This window comes from Aquarana catesbeiana, linkage group LG02 (assembly GCF_042186555.1).
Source record: "Aquarana catesbeiana isolate 2022-GZ linkage group LG02, ASM4218655v1, whole genome shotgun sequence".
In the NCBI taxonomy this organism is placed as follows: Eukaryota; Metazoa; Chordata; class Amphibia; order Anura; family Ranidae; genus Aquarana; species Aquarana catesbeiana.
The window spans coordinates 31,035,130-31,051,786 of NC_133325.1; the positions used below are offsets into that span (position 1 = coordinate 31,035,130).

The 16,657-nt window shown below is 41.9% G+C and overlaps 1 protein-coding gene across 6 annotated transcripts in view; it reads left to right on the plus strand.

The window, feature by feature from the left end:
- The window catches only part of LOC141126759 (transient receptor potential cation channel subfamily M member 2-like), a 231,681-nt gene that overhangs the window by 78,010 nt on the left and 137,014 nt on the right, over positions 1 to 16,657 (plus strand). For all 6 annotated transcript variants that reach the window (XM_073612738.1, XM_073612736.1, XM_073612741.1 and 3 more), the window contains 5 exons: positions 1,199 to 1,399; positions 2,835 to 2,937; positions 7,140 to 7,261; positions 10,074 to 10,400; positions 11,826 to 11,951. In XM_073612738.1, the coding sequence (XP_073468839.1) occupies positions 1,199 to 1,399; positions 2,835 to 2,937; positions 7,140 to 7,261; positions 10,074 to 10,400; positions 11,826 to 11,951 (879 nt within the window). The remainder of the gene's footprint in view (positions 1 to 1,198; positions 1,400 to 2,834; positions 2,938 to 7,139; positions 7,262 to 10,073; positions 10,401 to 11,825; positions 11,952 to 16,657) is intronic.

Below are 16,657 nucleotides of genomic sequence, written 5' to 3' on the forward strand. Positions count from 1 at the left end.
TGTTCATCTGATATGTATAACTCTGTACACAACTTTGATTCCCTGTTCTCTCGCTCTGTATTTTTGAAAATTTTCTGTAAAAATAATCTGATTTAAAAAAAAAAAAGATTAGAAATAAAAGTCTGGCTATAACATGGTTAAATTATTTGAAGACTCTTGGGTGTAGGCCATCTGGTCAAGGTGATTTATTTACATTAAAGCGGAGTTCCACCCAAAAAAGGAACTTCCGCTTTTCCGGTTCCTCCCTCCCCTCCGGTGTCACATTTGGCACCTTTAGGGGGGGGTTTCTAGGGCTCCTCCTATGTTTATATGTTAATTCCTCTTGTCTTAGATTAAGATGAATCACTTTAATCCATTGATCTATCGTTGGTGGATATTTTGATATCCATTTTTGTAGTGTAATTTTACGAGCCATATACATAGTTCTCAACCACATCACATGCATTTCAACTGAGAGGGTATCTTCTGGTATAACCCCTAACAATGCTATTCTTGGGTCAAAATGAACCTGTGTAGTTTAAGGTATTTAAGGTATCAAATACACACTCTCACTAGCGATGCAGTTTGGGGCATCGCCATAGCATAGCAAGTGTACCTGTATTAGTAGTGCATCTTGGCCAATTTGGTGCATCTGCTTTACCCCAGGAGTCTAACTTTAATGGAGTATAATGGGCTCTGCGAATGTTGAATAGCTGAGTCAAGCATTGTGAGGAGGACAAAGGATACCTCAAATTCTTCACGGCTTGTTCCCACTCCTCATCGCTAAGTGTCTCTAAGACAGTCTCTACGCCATCGCCCAAAGCTGCCCTCTTGTGGATTATATCCAGCTGACATTTGTAAAGAAGAGTATATACTCCCTATAGGTTCCTGTTTAGAGCGTTTTACAGTTACTTCCAGGGCTAAAATTGGTGAAGAATTATATTTTAATAGGGAAGTTTTGCTTGACTCTGCAAAGTATGCCGTAGCTGTAAGTATTGAAAAAAATAATCTATTAGGCAAATGGTATCTCTCTGCCAACTTATCAAATGGATAAGTTGATAATGGAAAATCTCATTATCAAAAAGCTGACATAGAAGCTGAATGCCAGCATCTTATTGTTTGAAACAACCATTTACCGTGAGTGTACCAAAACCCATTTTCCACAGTAGAGTGCAAGTAACCTTCTTCTCTCCAATGTTTTAATTGTTCCCTCTTACAGACCATCTACAATTCTATGTGTAACAATACACCATGTGTCATTGTGGAGGGATCTGGTCGAGTTGCTGACATCATAGCACAAGTGGCAAATCTTAGTTCCTCCAGGATTACCGTCAACCTCATTAAGGAAAAACTAAAGTATCTTTTCTCAGAGTCGTATGACACTTTCACACGGGATCAAATCATCATGTGGACCAAGAAAGTGAGTGATGGTCAGGTCACACAATAACTAATCTTTTCCTTTTTTACTTTTTCAATATATACTGTCTTACACCTTTTACAAAGTTCAGCCATGTACAATATCACCCTTGTGGTCACCCTTATGTATAAGTCTACTTCTGAGTTCACATTAACCACATGCCGACCACAATACGTATATATACATTGAGGTTTGCAAGTGGTTTACCGGGATCATGGCTGAAGATATCAACCATAACCCTGGTACTGTTTTTTTGCAGCCGGCAGTTGGCTTTATCATGAAAGCATTCTGAGTGACTCATGAGCTGCTGGAATGGTTTCCGAAGTGGCGGGAGGGGACGTCCCCCCCCCCACCCCCCGCTGCTCACCGACATTTCTCAGGCTTATAGTTTCCACCGCTTCGCCGAGAAACAAACCGATGGTGCAGCTGGCAGCTCCCATAGGCGATCAAAGAGTATACTCATTGATCGACTCTATGGCCTTGGAGGACTGGAGCGACGTTCAGGTCCTGGCTGAAAGGATATATATATATATTTAGGACACATTTTTTTTTTTGCTTTTACAGGTAAAGAAGAGATTTGGAGTATTTTTAAACCCCAGATCTCTCCATAAATAGGACCTGTCATCCTTATTTCTATTTCAAGGGATGCCTACATTCCTTGTAACAGGAATAAAAGTGATAAAAAAAATTAAAAGAACAGTGTAAAAATAAAAAAATAAAAAGTGAAATAAATAAGTAAAAAAAATTTGGTGCCTCCAACCATCCTTTCTCGCGCGCAGAAGCGAACTCATACATAAGTCGCGCATGTATATGTAAATGGTATTCGCATCACATGTGTGAGGTATCATCGCGAACATTAGAGTGATAGCAATAATTCTGGCCCCAGACCTCCTCTGTAACTCTAGGTTACTTGTAAAGGCGTTTAAAGCGTCACTTATGGAGATTTTTAAGTACCATAGTTTGTCTCCATTCCACACGTGTGCGCAATTTTAAAGTGCGACATGTTAGGTATCTATTTACTCAGCGTAACATCATCTTTCACATTAAAAAAAAAAAAAAAATCGGGGTATATGTTGTGTTTTGCTTTTCTTTTAAATTATTAAAGTGTATTTTTTGCAAAAAAAATTGCGTTTGCAAAACCGCTGCACAATACTGTGTGATATAAAAATTCAAACAATCACCAATTTATTCCCTAGGGTCTCTGCTAAAACAATGTATAATGTTTGGGGGTTTTAAGTAATTTTTGTATCAAAAAATACTGATTTAAACTTGTAAACAAAAAAGTGCCAGAAAAAGCCTGGTCTTTACTACAATACCTAAAGGTTCTGTTTTTTTGTGCCTCTACTAGCTCTGAATGACTACCAGAGGGGCAGTCTTTGGCTAAAACATACGCTTAATCCCACTGCAGATATTCATGTGTCTCCAAATTTCTACACAGATTCAAGATATTGTCCGCATGGAGTCTCTACTCACTATCCTCCGGGAGGAGAAGGTTGGGGATCAAAGGATGGATGTTGCAATCCTGCAAGCATTGTTGAAAGGTCAGATTGACACCAGCAGAAAAAAAACATTGCTCTGAGGCTCAGTTACAGAGAAAGTATCCTCTTTCCACTAAACATTTTGCGGAGACTTGACTTACACATTAAAGTGAATCTATAGACATCATTTTTTTCCTTTCGTTTTAGATAGATGATTAAAAATTGTGGACTAAGGCAGGGATCCCCAACCCCCGGGCCACAGACCGGTACTGGTCCGTGGCCGGTTGTTAAGCAGGCCACCGTCCCACAGCAGGGGGTGAGTCCCGTCATGGACTGGGGACCATTTAGCAGCCTGTGTCTATTCTCCCAGGTCCAGCTGCCAGGACAGAGAGTGGAAGACTTTTCATAAAAACAAGCGGGTAATAACATGCTTGTTAATATAAGTTTGGGAGCTCACGATTTCTGTCCCAATCTACAGCTGATCCAGCCCCTTGCTTTGCCAATAGGTTAACATCGGTGACCAGTCAGGAGACCTGGGAGAATAGACAACCAGGCAGAGATTGGAAGGGGCACTGTGGATCACAGATGGGAGATCAGAGGAAAGGGGGGCAATGACTGCAGGGAGGACTGTGATAGGGGGGAGGGGAGCAATACTGCAAGGAGGACTGTAATGGAGGGGCCATGACTGCAAGGGACACTGTGATATAAAGATCACTTGCACTGTAAAGAGACACTGTAATCAGTACAGTGCAGCAGGGTGGATAAAAATCAATGATTTAAAAAAAAATCAAATCCAATTTTTTTTATTTAAATCAGATTTTTTTTTATTTTTATCAAATTTATTTTAATAAAATGCTTTTGGAGTTAAAATCTATTTAAGATACATCAACAATTTAGATTATTCAGCATAAAATGTAGCGTAGTTATGTAGCATGAGGCTGTATATTCTGCAATATTTACATTTTTGGTAAACTCATTCAATGAATCCAAGCTTTGTAAGCTGAGATAACATGCACTGCATTGCTGCATTCACACAATTTCACAGTAACCATGAGATAAAACAAAGTTCAGAAATATTCCTTTATCCATTTGTTTTGCAAATCTATGTACACTACAAACTGTATGATTGAATTGGTTCTGATATTGACCTGACAGCTTATTATTCTAAATAGGAAACCCGTATTTTGTTTGCAAATATTAATAACCACTTAAGGACCAAGCCTCTTTCTGAGATTTGGTGTTTACAAGTTAAAAACATTTTTTTTTTGCTAGAAAATTTTTTTTTTAATTAAAAATTAAGACAACAGTAAGCCCATTTTTTTTATATTGTGAAAGATAATGTTACGCCGAGTAAATTGATACCTAACATGTCACACTTCAAAATTGCGCCCGCTCGTGGAATGGCGACAAACTTTTTCCCTTGAAAATCTCCATAGGCTACGTTTAAAAAATTCTACAGATAAAGGTAATAATAACTGTAAGCGCATATACAGAAAAGTGCATACAATAGTAGGGGTATATATGGGTGAGCCAGGCATTTAGTCCATGGCTGTAGTACTGGCAGTCCAGGGGTTAAGTAAGTATCTGACAGTTCAAAGTGTGTAAAAAAGGCTGGTGGGATGGTTGATCTAGAAGACGGCTGCTGTTCTCAGAGAGGTGGCTCTGTGGTAGGCAAGAAGGGGGGTAAAGAAAGGAAGCGCCACCTGAGTGCAGTATTAGTATGTATATTTAATGACACATCATATGGGGCCGGCGTGGAGTGCACGGAGGATGTGCGTGACGTCACGGGTCATCCAGCAGCTTCCGGGTACACTCCAGGGGGAGGGCTTACACCGAGGGAGGGTTCTGGCAATGAGTGAGCACTGAATAGGGTGAGCACTGAATAGTGCCTATTCAGTGCTCACTCATTGCCAGAACCCTCCCTCGGTGTAAGCCCTCCCCCTGGAGTGTACCCGGAAGCTGCTGGATGACCCGTGACATCACGCACATCCTCCGTGCGCTCCACGCTGACCCCAGCTTCTCCCTGATGGCCACAGGAAGAACCATTGGCTGAACAGCTTCCACCTGCAGCCCTACACCACTGGTACACCATCCGGACTGGTGCTCGAGGAATCCATCAAGGACTGCCTACTCACAGATGAGCTTTGTATTCATGTTATTCCTGTAAAAGTTACCATATGATGTGCCATTAAATATACATACTAATACTGCACTCAGGTGGCGCTTCCTTTGTTTACCCCCTAAAAAATTCAGGTTGCATGTTTTGAGTTACAGAGGAGGTGTAGGGCTAGAATTATTGCTCTCACTCTACCGATTGCGGCGATACCTCACATGTGTGGTTTGATCACCGTTTTCATATGCGGGCCCTACTCGCATATGCATTCGCTTCTGCACACGAGCTCGGCGGGACGGGGCGCGGTTATTTATTTTTTCTTATTTATTTTACCTTTTATTTTTTATTTTTACACTGTTCTTAAAAAAAAAAAAAAAAATTGTGTCTCTTTTATTTCTATTACAAGGAATGTAAACATCCCTTGTAATAGAAAAAAAGCATGATAGGACCACTTGAATATGAGCTCTGGGGTCAAAAAGACCCCAGATCTTATATTTACAGTAATGCATAGACCACTTTTATCTGAAAGCGGACCGCCCGCTGAAGAAGAGGATACCGGGGTAATGGCAGCTAGCTTCTGCCATAACAACAATATTCCTCTTCAAAGTAGCGACGTAAAACGACGGCGGGCAGTCTGTAAGTGGTTAAAGAATCTAACTAAAGAGACAATGTAAAAAAATAAAAATAAATAAAAGTAATAAGAATTTATATATTTTTTTAAGTGCCCCTGTCCCCACGAGCTCACGCAGCAAAGAAAACACACACATAAGTCGCGCCCGCATATGTAAACGGTGTTCAAATCACACATGTGAGGTATTGCCGCGATCATCAGAGCGAGAGCAATAATTCTAACACCAGACCTTCTCTGTAACTCCAACCTGGTAACGGTTAAGTTATTTAAAAGTGTCACCTATAGAGCTTTTTAGGTACCATAGTTTGTCGCCATTCCATGAGTGTGCACAATTTCAAAGCATGACATGTTGGGTATCTTTTTACTCATTCAGTGTAACATCATCTTTCACATTATATAAAAACATTGGGCTAACTTTACTGTTTAGATTTTTTTAAATTCATAAAAGTGTCTTTTTTCCCAAAAAATTGTGTTTGAAAGACCGCTGGGCAAATACAGTGTGACATAAAATATTGTAACGGTCGCCATTTTATTCTCTAGAGTCTCTGCTAAAAAAATATATGTAATGTTTGGGGGTTCTAAGTAATTTTCTAGCAAAAAATACAGATTTTAACTTGTAAGCAACAAATGTCAGAAATAGGCTTATGCAGCGTACACACGAGCGGACTTTTCTATCCGGCGGACAATCCGATCATGTGTGGGCTTCATTGGACCTTCAGCTGACTTTTTCTGTCAAAAGTCTGATGGAATTTAGATTTGGAACATGCTTCAAATCTTTACGTCGTAACTCTGCCGGACCCAGAAATCCGCTCGTCTGTATGTTAGTCCGACGGACAAAAAACGACGTTAGGGCAGCTATTGGCTACTGGCTATTAACTTCCTTATTTTAGTCCGGTGTACGTCATCATGTACAAATCCGTCGGACTTTGGTGTGGTCGTGTGTAGGCAAGTCCGTTCGTTAAAAAGTCAGTCGGAAGTCTGTCGAAAGTCCGTCGGAAAGTCCGTCGGACCAGTCCGGTCGAAAAGTCCGCCCGTGTGTACGTGGCTTTAGGCATAAATGGGTAAAAGCATTACTGATGGCGCATCTGTTTACAAACATCAATGTATTTTTACTAAGTGTCCCTTACTGTATGGCTTTTTTTGTCAGATACCCTGGAAGATACTATGGGTGTAACATACATGTCTACAACCATTCCTCATGCTTCAAATTAATATAATAATCGTCAAGTTTGATATTACATAGAACCAGTTTGTCAAACCATTAGATTGTAGCTTTGAAAATACTATACTTCATTGATGTACCCTAAAAACCAGTACAAAGTACCCCTAAGGGGACACATAACTGGCTGGAAATCTTTGCTGGGGAGGTCACGAGATAATAAGTAAGTTAATTCTCTACCCCACCAATGTTACTAGTTAATGTGTACAAAGTCCAGAAAATAAACAAAGGCACATAAAAACACTATGGTAACATGATAAATAAAAACAACATAATGATGACTACTGATATCTGTCTTTCAGCCTCTCACAATGCTAATCACAATGGCCAGGAGAACTGGGACCATCAGCTGAAACTCGCCGTGTCCTGGAACCGACCAGAGATTGCTGAGACTCAGATCTTTACTGAAGATTGGATGTGGAAGGTTGAACAAACGTATTCTTTGTTGTCACCTAATACTTCTTGATTTCCCGCTTTCTGTCATTTTGATTATCGTGACAAAATATATGTTGTCTTTTATGAGAGGTGTGAACACATACAGTATTGTAACGCCGAAAAATAATAACAACCAAACATCGAACACAGACAAGATGTGGGGTAAAACCAAAGGAATGACTGTTTATTGAACAAAAATACAGGCTTTTTATTCACTTGAAAAGTAGGTCAGTCACCACATGAACAATAACCCAAATATTTACCCAAAACATCACACAATGGTTTAGATCAGTGTTTCTCAACTCCAGTCCACAAAGCCTTGAGGACTGGAGTTGAGAAGCACTGGTTTAGATAACGAGGTAGACCTGACTCATGGCTAATCCCATCATAGAGGACCCTCCAAGAGTTTGTCAAATTAGCCAACGTATACTAGAAACATTACGTTTCTAGATTGAGCAACAGCGTGCAATGTCAAGCTGCAGCTACCAAAGCAGGCAGAGTATTAGCATGCATAAAAAAAGGGATAAACTCCAGAGATTGAACAATAATCCTACCACTTTATAGAACATTGGTTACACCACATCTGGAGTATTCTGTCCAGTCCTGGTCACCAGTCCTCAGAAGGGATGTGCTGGAACTGGGGAGAGTCCAAAGAAGGGCAACAAAACTAACAAGAGGACTGGAGGACCTCAATTACAAGGAAAGACAACAAGCTGGAGAAAAGATGCTTGAGAGGGGACATGATAGCAATTTACAAATACCTCTATGGTGATCCCAGCATAGGAAAAAAAATATTAATTCTTAAGAGGTGTAAGAGGACACGGGGCCACACATTGAGATTGGAAGAGAAGCGGTTTAACCTTAAACTGCAAAGGGGGGGGGGGGGTTCATTGTCAGGGCAATATGGATATGGAACTCTCTTCCACAATTGGTGGTGGCTGTGGGGAGTATTGATAGCTTTAGGAGACTCTTAGATGTGCATCTTAAAGCAGGGTTCCACCAATTTCAAAGTCAGCAGCCACAAAAAATGTAACTGCTGACTTTTAATTAAAAGACACTCACATGTCCCATGGTCTAGTGATATACAGTGGGGCAAAAAAGTATTTAGTCAACCACCAATTGTGCAAGTACTCCCACTTAAAAAGATGAGAGAGGCCTGTAATTTTCATCATAGGTATACCTCAACTATGAGAAACAAAATGTGGAAACAAATCCAAACAATCACATTGTCTGATTTTTGAAAGAATTTATTTGCAAATTATAGTGGAAAATAAGTATTTGGTCAATATCAAAAGTTCATCTCAATTCTTTGTTATATATCCTTTGTTGGCAATGACAAACATTTTCTGTAAGTCTTCACAAGGTTGTCACACACTGTTGCTGGTATGTTGGCCCATTCCTCCATGCAGATCTCCTCTAGAGCAGTGATGTTTTTGGGCTGTTGCTGGCAACACGGACTTTCAACTCCCTCCAAAGGTTTTCTATGGGGTTGAGATCTGGAGACTGGCTAGGCCACTCCAGGACCTTGAAATGCTTCTTACGAAGCCACTCCTTTGTTGTCCGGGCGGTGTATTTGGGATCATTGTCATGCTGAAAGACCCAGCCACATTGCATCTTCAATGCCCTTGCTGATGGGATAAGGTTTGCACTCAAAATCTCACGATACATGGCCCCATTCATTCTTTCATGTACACGGATCAGTCGTCCTGTTCCTTTTGCAGAGAAACAGCCCCAAAGCATGATGTTGCCACCCCATGCTTCACAGCAGGTAGCCAGTCTCCAGATCTCAACCCCATAGAAAACCTTTGGAGGGAGTTGAAAGTCCGTGTTGCCAGCAACAGCCCAAAAACATCACTGCTCTAGAGGAGATCTGCATGGAGGAATGGGCCAACATACCAGCAACAGTGTGTGACAACCTTGTGAAGACTTACAGAAAATGTTTGTCATTGCCAACAAAGGATATATAACAAAGAATTGAGATGAACTTTTGATATTGACCAAATACTTATTTTCCACTATAATTTGCAAATAAATTCTTTCAAAAATCAGACAATGTGATTGTTTGGATTTGTTTCCACATTTTGTCTCTCATAGTTGAGGTATACCTATAATGACAATTACAGGCCTCTCTCATCTTTTTAAGTGGGAGAACTTGCACAATTGGTGGCTGACTAAATACTTTTTTGCCCCACTGTATTTCTTCATAAATATTGTTGATAAATATTTCTGTCCCAAGAAATAATCCAAACCATGCTCTCAGCGCCCATTAAGAAATTGTCCATCACTTTCTCGGTAACCCTGTGCCCCTAATAGACACAGGGTAACTTACACATAAGAGGGGCCTGGGGAGCTGAAACATGAGTTTCCCAACCTCTCTAAGGTAAGCTGGGTTCCACGAGACCCCCTCCAAAGTGACTCCCATCACAGTGAGCTAAAGCCTGCTGCTGGCTGACGTCACTTAGCCAGCCCAGGCTGTGGAAAGATCCTGGCTTTAGTCGGGATCCACCCAGGTGCCTGGACTGGCAGCTGGCTCAGCCTCTCAGTGAGCCATTGGCCGACTGAGCCAGCTTCTCCAACCACCTCCGCAGCCCAGCACTCCAGTGAGCGCTGGAGGGGCAGAGCAGAGAGCCAGTAACCAAACTATCAGCAATCTTTGATCGCTCAGTTCTCAGTTTTAGAAGCAGCAGAGGAGAGAGAATTAGTGATGTATTGTTTTGTTTTTTTTCCATAATAGATATATTGTTATGTTATTTACTGATGTTGATTTTTCAATTTAAAGCTTCTTCTTGCTTGTCTTCTAGCCCTCTGATCTGTATCCCAGCCTGACATTGTCACTAATCGAAGACAAACCTTCATTTGTGCACCTGTTCCTGGAGCGTGGAGTCAGTCTGGCGGAGTACCTCACCTGGGACACTCTTACCGAATTGTACAACAATACAGATCCATCCAGTTTAATTCACAGCAAGCTTGAGAGACAAGCCAAAGCAGAGAGATCAAAGGAAGTAACTAAAATAGAACTTCATCACGTCTCCTGTGTCCTGCAGGATCTTCTGGGAGATGTAACAGAATTATTATATCCAGAAGCCAAGCCTAAACACACGTGGAGCCTAGCAGAAATCAGCATCAAGGTGAGAAATGTGGCCTTTTTAAAGTGAGAAGAACCTCAAATTCTCAGACATAAGATGTCATTCATAGAACCTACCAGGATATTAGACAGTGAGAAATGTTCATGGAAATTTGGGGATTTAGTGCTATTATATTACAGGTTAGGATCGTCTGTGTCTCAAAAAAGTGCCTGATATGGTGGTTTTGCAGCAAATACAGATGTAGCATTTACCCCCAAAGTAGCCATTGTTTTCTCAGTTCCCCTGTTCTCAGTGCCCATGACTCTCCAAACAGTACCATGCACTTCGACATACAAGAGATGAAGGGTAAATATTTATTGCAGTAATGCACAATAATTAAGCAATAAAGGATGGAAAATGGCAATAAACACTTTAACAAGTATGTGAAACAGTTCTAAAATAACATATTCACTTGGTCATAAACAAGCAAACCAGTGACTGACGTCTTATCTCTACACTATGGAAGGTGCTGTCCAAGGGGAAATGTTAGGACAATGGTCTGGCAGTCTTTGGCAAACCCTCCTCCACTGGCCAGGGTGTCAGGGCCTAAATCCAGCATTGCAGAGCTCAAACTTAATTCCCTCCATACCCAGGTGTAGGTGTGTGAACGGTTTCCCCAGTAAGCAATACTGTTTCTCTAAGAAGGGTATGACCAGTGGCCTCTCACTAACTCCCAGGGTGATGACCTGTAAGTAACCCTGTGTCTATTAGGGGCACAGGGTGACTGAGCAAATAATGGACAAATACTTAATTGACGCTATGAATGTGGTTTGGTTTACCTATTGTCTGCTAGCAAAGTACTGGGGATGTGTTTATACTTGTAATAATGTGTATTGTACTTTGTGAGCTTGATGCCGGCAAGTCTGACTTGGAATGAGATATCTGATTAGTCACAAAATTGTCCAGGTGGCTAGCTTAATTAACTTAATGTTTATAGTGTTAATTATATTTCTGTATACAGTTGCAATTGCATGTGATCAGCCTCAGCTGAGTGTGTAGTGTATAAATGCCTGTATTGTTTAATAAAGAGTTCCAGTTTTGCAGCTAAACAAGTCCTGCCTAGTTCTTGGTTGCAATATGCGGCTATAATATCTGATATCTATATTCAGACTGGAGGAAGCATTATACTGACGGAAGCACTCAAGCAGAGTGTGGGACGGTTCCGTCACAGAGTTATCATCTTTAATTTGTATATTATCTTTTGCCATTTTCCCTGTTTCATCTTCTCCAAATATTCCCACCCCCTATTTTTTTTGATCAGTTGGTGTTGATGTGGTTAAAAATTAATAGAACAGGAAAATGACATGATGTTGACCACTTTTGTTGAGTGCTAGAAGTAATATTTGATATATTTTACTCTTGATATCTTGCAATTGTGCATGAAAGGAAAATAGCAATATGAGTCTAATATGAATTCTGTATTCTCAGATGACAGGGAAAGTAAGAACTATGAAGCACATAAACTACAAGCAGTTGGACCACCCTGTGAGGGATCTCCTCATCTGGTGTATCGTGCAGAACCGTGCTGAAATGGCAGATGTTTTCTGGAATCTGGTAGAGAAATGTTGTTCCCTCTTATCCAATTATTGCCCTCTTTTCCCGAATCGCTGCTGTTTTGTACTCATCCTTAGTGATCAGAAAACTATAAATAGCCTAAAAATGACTTTGATTATGGTGGGCTTTGACACTCAAGGAAAAAATAAATGTCTATCAACAAAAATTATTTTGTGTCCATAAGCTGTTGACCTGTTTATAATTCCTATAGCACTGTCCATGAAATATTATATAATGGTTTGTCTAGACAACACCATCAGATAGTTGTTATGGGTAGGGATGGACTAACGGTTAGGCCCGAGCATCAGTTCCAGCCTTGGCGTCCTTAACAACTGATGAGTCATCAGCTGTTAATGGGTTTCTTCGCTCAACAATAAAAAAAAAAAAAAGTAGTGGTTAAAAAAATAAAGAAAAAAATGGCATGGGGTTCTCCCCTAGTCCATACCAGGCCCTTTGAGTCTAGTATGGATTTGGAGGGGAAACCCACGCCAAAATGAAAAATAAAAACGCTGTGGGGCCCCTCCCAAAATCCATACCAGACCCTTATCTGGGCATTCAGCCCAGAAGGTTAGGCGCTCGCTTGTCCCCCCCCTGGACCATTCCAGGCCACATGCCCTCAACATAGAGTGGTGGGTTCTTTGGGCAGCCCCCCCACCTCAAAGCACCTTGTCCCCAAGGGCCTCATCCCCACAATTGTGGACATTGGTTGTGGGGGTCTGTGGGCTTATTGGAATCTGGAAGCCCCCTTTAACAAGTGGGCCCCCAGATCCTGCTCTCTCCCTATGTGTACATAGTACCCCTACCCATTTATCAAAAAAGTGTCAAAAATAAAAAAAAAACACTAGAGACAGTTTTTGCCAAATTCTTTATTAAAAAATAAAAAAATTGTTTCCCTCAATGTAAATCCATCATTAATCATGCTGCCCGCCGAACCCAAGAAATAAAAAAGGTCAAAAACACTCCGCCTCCTGGGAGGCCTCCCACGGAATGCCTGCTCTGTGCTTTGACATTTCTTATATAGGTAAGGGACGGGCCACCTGGCCATGTCACCTGGTGGCCCTGCCCCAATGTGTACATGCCCAGCATGCACCAGTCAGTGATGTCAGAAGGGGCGGTGCCACTGGGTGATTAAGCTAGATTTCCCCGCCCCTTACCTATATAAGAAATGTCAAAGCACAGAGCAGAAATTTGGTGAGAGGATTCCCAGGAGGCGGGATCATTTTTGATTTTTCGGGTCGGCAGGCGACGTGATTGATGATGGATTTACATTGAGGGACACTATTTTTTATTTTTTTTAAATAAAGGAGTTGTCAAAAACTGTCTCTTGTGTTTATTACATTTTGACACTTTTTTGGTGAATGGGTAGGGGAACTATGTACCCCATACTCATTCACATGGGGGCGGGATCTGGGGGCCCCCATGTTAAAGGGAGCTTCCAGATTTCAATAAGCCCCCTGCCTGCAGACCCTGACAACCACCGGCCACGGTTGTGGGGATGAGGCCCTTGTCCACATCAACATGGGGACAAGATGCTTTTGGGTGGGGGCAAACCCCCCTCCCCGCCCCAAAGCACCCACCCCCATGTTGAGGGCATGTGGCCTAGTATGGTTCAGGAAGGAGGGGGGCACTCACTTACCTCTTCCCTTTCCTGACCTGCTGGCCTGCATGTCCAGCTAAAGGTCTGGTATGGATTCTGGGGGGACCCCAATGCCGTTTATTGTTTTATTTTGGTGTGGGGTTCCCCTCCAAATCCATACCGGTCCTGAAGTCCCTCAGGTATAGACTGGGGGGGCACCATACCTTTTGTTTCTTTATTTTTTCAATAGCTGGGTGACGGCAATTGTAACCGTGAGTCGTTTTAATGGGATTTGACTTGTTTTTTTTCTTTAGAAATTTCATTTTTGCTGTAGCATGTTTTTATGCATGCTAAAGATGTGCCACTTTACAGGCACATTAGAGGACCCCACAGGCACTATATTTAAAGGGATTTTTCATTTTTATTGTTGCACTATAAGCATAATTAAAAATCGCTGCTCCTGAAAAAATTATTGTTTTTTTATATAAAAAAAATATATATTGATACATGTCCGCCAGGGCAGTACCCAGAGTCCCATACCCCTTTTATGGCCAATTACTTGCATATAAGCCTTCAAAATGGGCACTTTTGAATTTTCCTGTTCGGCTCCCATAGACTTCAATGGGGTTTGCCGTTCGGGTTAGAACATTTGCCCTGTTTGGGAGTTCTGTCACGAACCAAACAGGGGGGTGTTCCGCTCATCTTTAGTTATTGGTAACCCTGACTAATAATTTCTGAATTTATACTCTATGTCTCGCTAGCGCAACTGTCTTGTGTCACTCCCCTCCTAAGTCAGCAGACTGGCTAACTTTATGACACTAACAAGATCAGACACCACTGTGTATGGCTCAGTGGAGAAAAGAGACCGTTTCCAACTCTGACTTGGTAATCCCAGAATCAACTATTAGGATTGTTAGGCAAAGCATTGCCCTACTGTGGCAGCTATGTTCAATGTGTAATTAACCAAAGTGGGCGAGCTGTAAGTAAACTATTATACCAGTGAATATACACAGGCTGTTCAAGAACAGCAGCAATACAGGTCAGGCACCATGGCAATTTGGAACATTTAACTCTACAAAAATACAGTATGTATAATAACTGACAGGAGCATGATGTGGGTGATGCTACTGCAAGACTGCAGTTGTAGGCCAGGCCTTTTATGTCCTATACAGAGAGCCAGATTAATATTACCTGGTACATCAGCTTTTCTTCCCAATCTGTCTCCCAGACAATACACATCATCTGTTAATGCACACATATATTTCTGTGTCTACTTCACTAAGAGTCCAAAAGTAATACATTTATTTAATTTTATGTTGCACATATGTAGCGCTAGCCCCGAAGGAACCACTTAGTAGATTGGCTCGAGTCCTTTCCCCAGTAGTTGCCCCGCAGCCAGGCACATGGTCATAATCACTCTTTGGTTCAATGAACAGTCCAGAGGTTTTCTTTCTGATGGTTATTATTTTTTTGAGGGGATAGGCAATTGAGTGGGATGCTCCAAAACTTTGTACAAATAGGAGGACTATAGAACCATGAGCCTGTAGCAAACTTGAGGAGATTTATCTTCCTCTGGGGGGAAGTCCAAGCAATGTCCTGTCACTAGGAATGAAATAGATTAAGCTCTTCGGGAAACTGGTCACTATGTCCCTATTATTATTATTATTATTATTATTATTATTATTATTATTCAGGATTTATATAGCGCCAACAGTTTATGCAGCGCTTTACAATATAAAAGGGAGACAATACAGTTATAATACCATAAAATACAAGAGGATTAAGAGGGCCCTGCTCAGAAGAGCCTACAATCTAATAGGGTGGGGCAGGTGATACAAAAGGTTGTAACTGTGGGGAATGAGCTGGTGGAAGTGGTAGGAGGTTAGTTAGAGACGTGATAGGCTTTCCTGAAGAGATGAGTTTTCAGGGAATGCCTGAAGGTAGCAAGAGTAGGGGATAGCCGGATAGATGGAGGTAGCGAGTTCCAGAGGATGGGAGAGGCTCTGGAGAAATCCTAGAGACGAGCATGGGAGGAGGAGATGAGAGAGCTTGAAAGCAGGAGGTCTTGAGAGGAGCGGAGAGGTCGATTTGGATGATATTTGGAGACAAGATTAGTGATGTAGCTCGGGGCAGAGTTGTGAATGGCTTTGTATGTTGTGGTTAGTATTTTGAATTTAATTCGCTGGGTGATTGGGAGCCAGTGTAGGGATTGGAGTAGAGGGTTGGCAGACACTGAGCGGTTGGTAAGGTGGATAAGTCTGGCAGCGCATTCATGATATACTGAAGAGGGGATAGCCTATGGAGAGGTAAGCCAATGAGAAGGGAGTTGCAATAGTCAAGGCGAGAGATAACAAGGGAGTGAATGAGGAGCTTGGTGGTTTCATTTGTTAAAAAGGGGCAAATTTTAGAGATGTTACGGAGGTGAATTCTACAAACTTTTGACAATGATTGCATTTGGGGCTGAAATGACAAGTCAGAGTCTAGGATTACACCTAGTACCCTGGCATGAGGGGAGGGACTGATGGTTGCATTGTTGATTTTGATGGAAAAGTCACGGAGGGGGGCACGGGCGGGGGGGAATATTAATAGCTCAGTTTTAGAGATATTTAGTTTAAGGAAGTGGTGGGACATCCATGCTGATATGTCAGTTAGTAAGTTAGTAATGCGGGAGGAGACTGAAGGAGTGAGGTGAGGAGTAGACAGATAGATTTGGGTGTCATCAGCGTATAAGTGGTATTGGAAGCCGTGGGCAGTTATTAAGTGACCAAGGGAGGAGGTGTAGATAGAGAAGAGAAGGGGTCCAAGAACCGAGCCTTGGGGGACCCCCACAGAAAGGGGCAATGGAGAGGAGGAGACAGAGTTGTAGGTGACACTGAAGGAGCGCTGTGATAAATAGGCGGAGAACCAGGATAGAGCAGAATCTCGGAGGCCAAGGGAGGAAGACGTACGCACAGTGGAGATGTCCTCACGAATTGCATCGATCTTGTCTTTGAAGTGATTGGCAATCTCTTGGGCAGTGAGTGAGTTAGTGGGTAGAGGGTGTGGTGGACGAAGCAGAGAGTTAAAGGTTGAGAAGAGCCGACGGGGACTGGATGACAAGGAATTAATAAGAGAGACAAAGTAGGCTTGT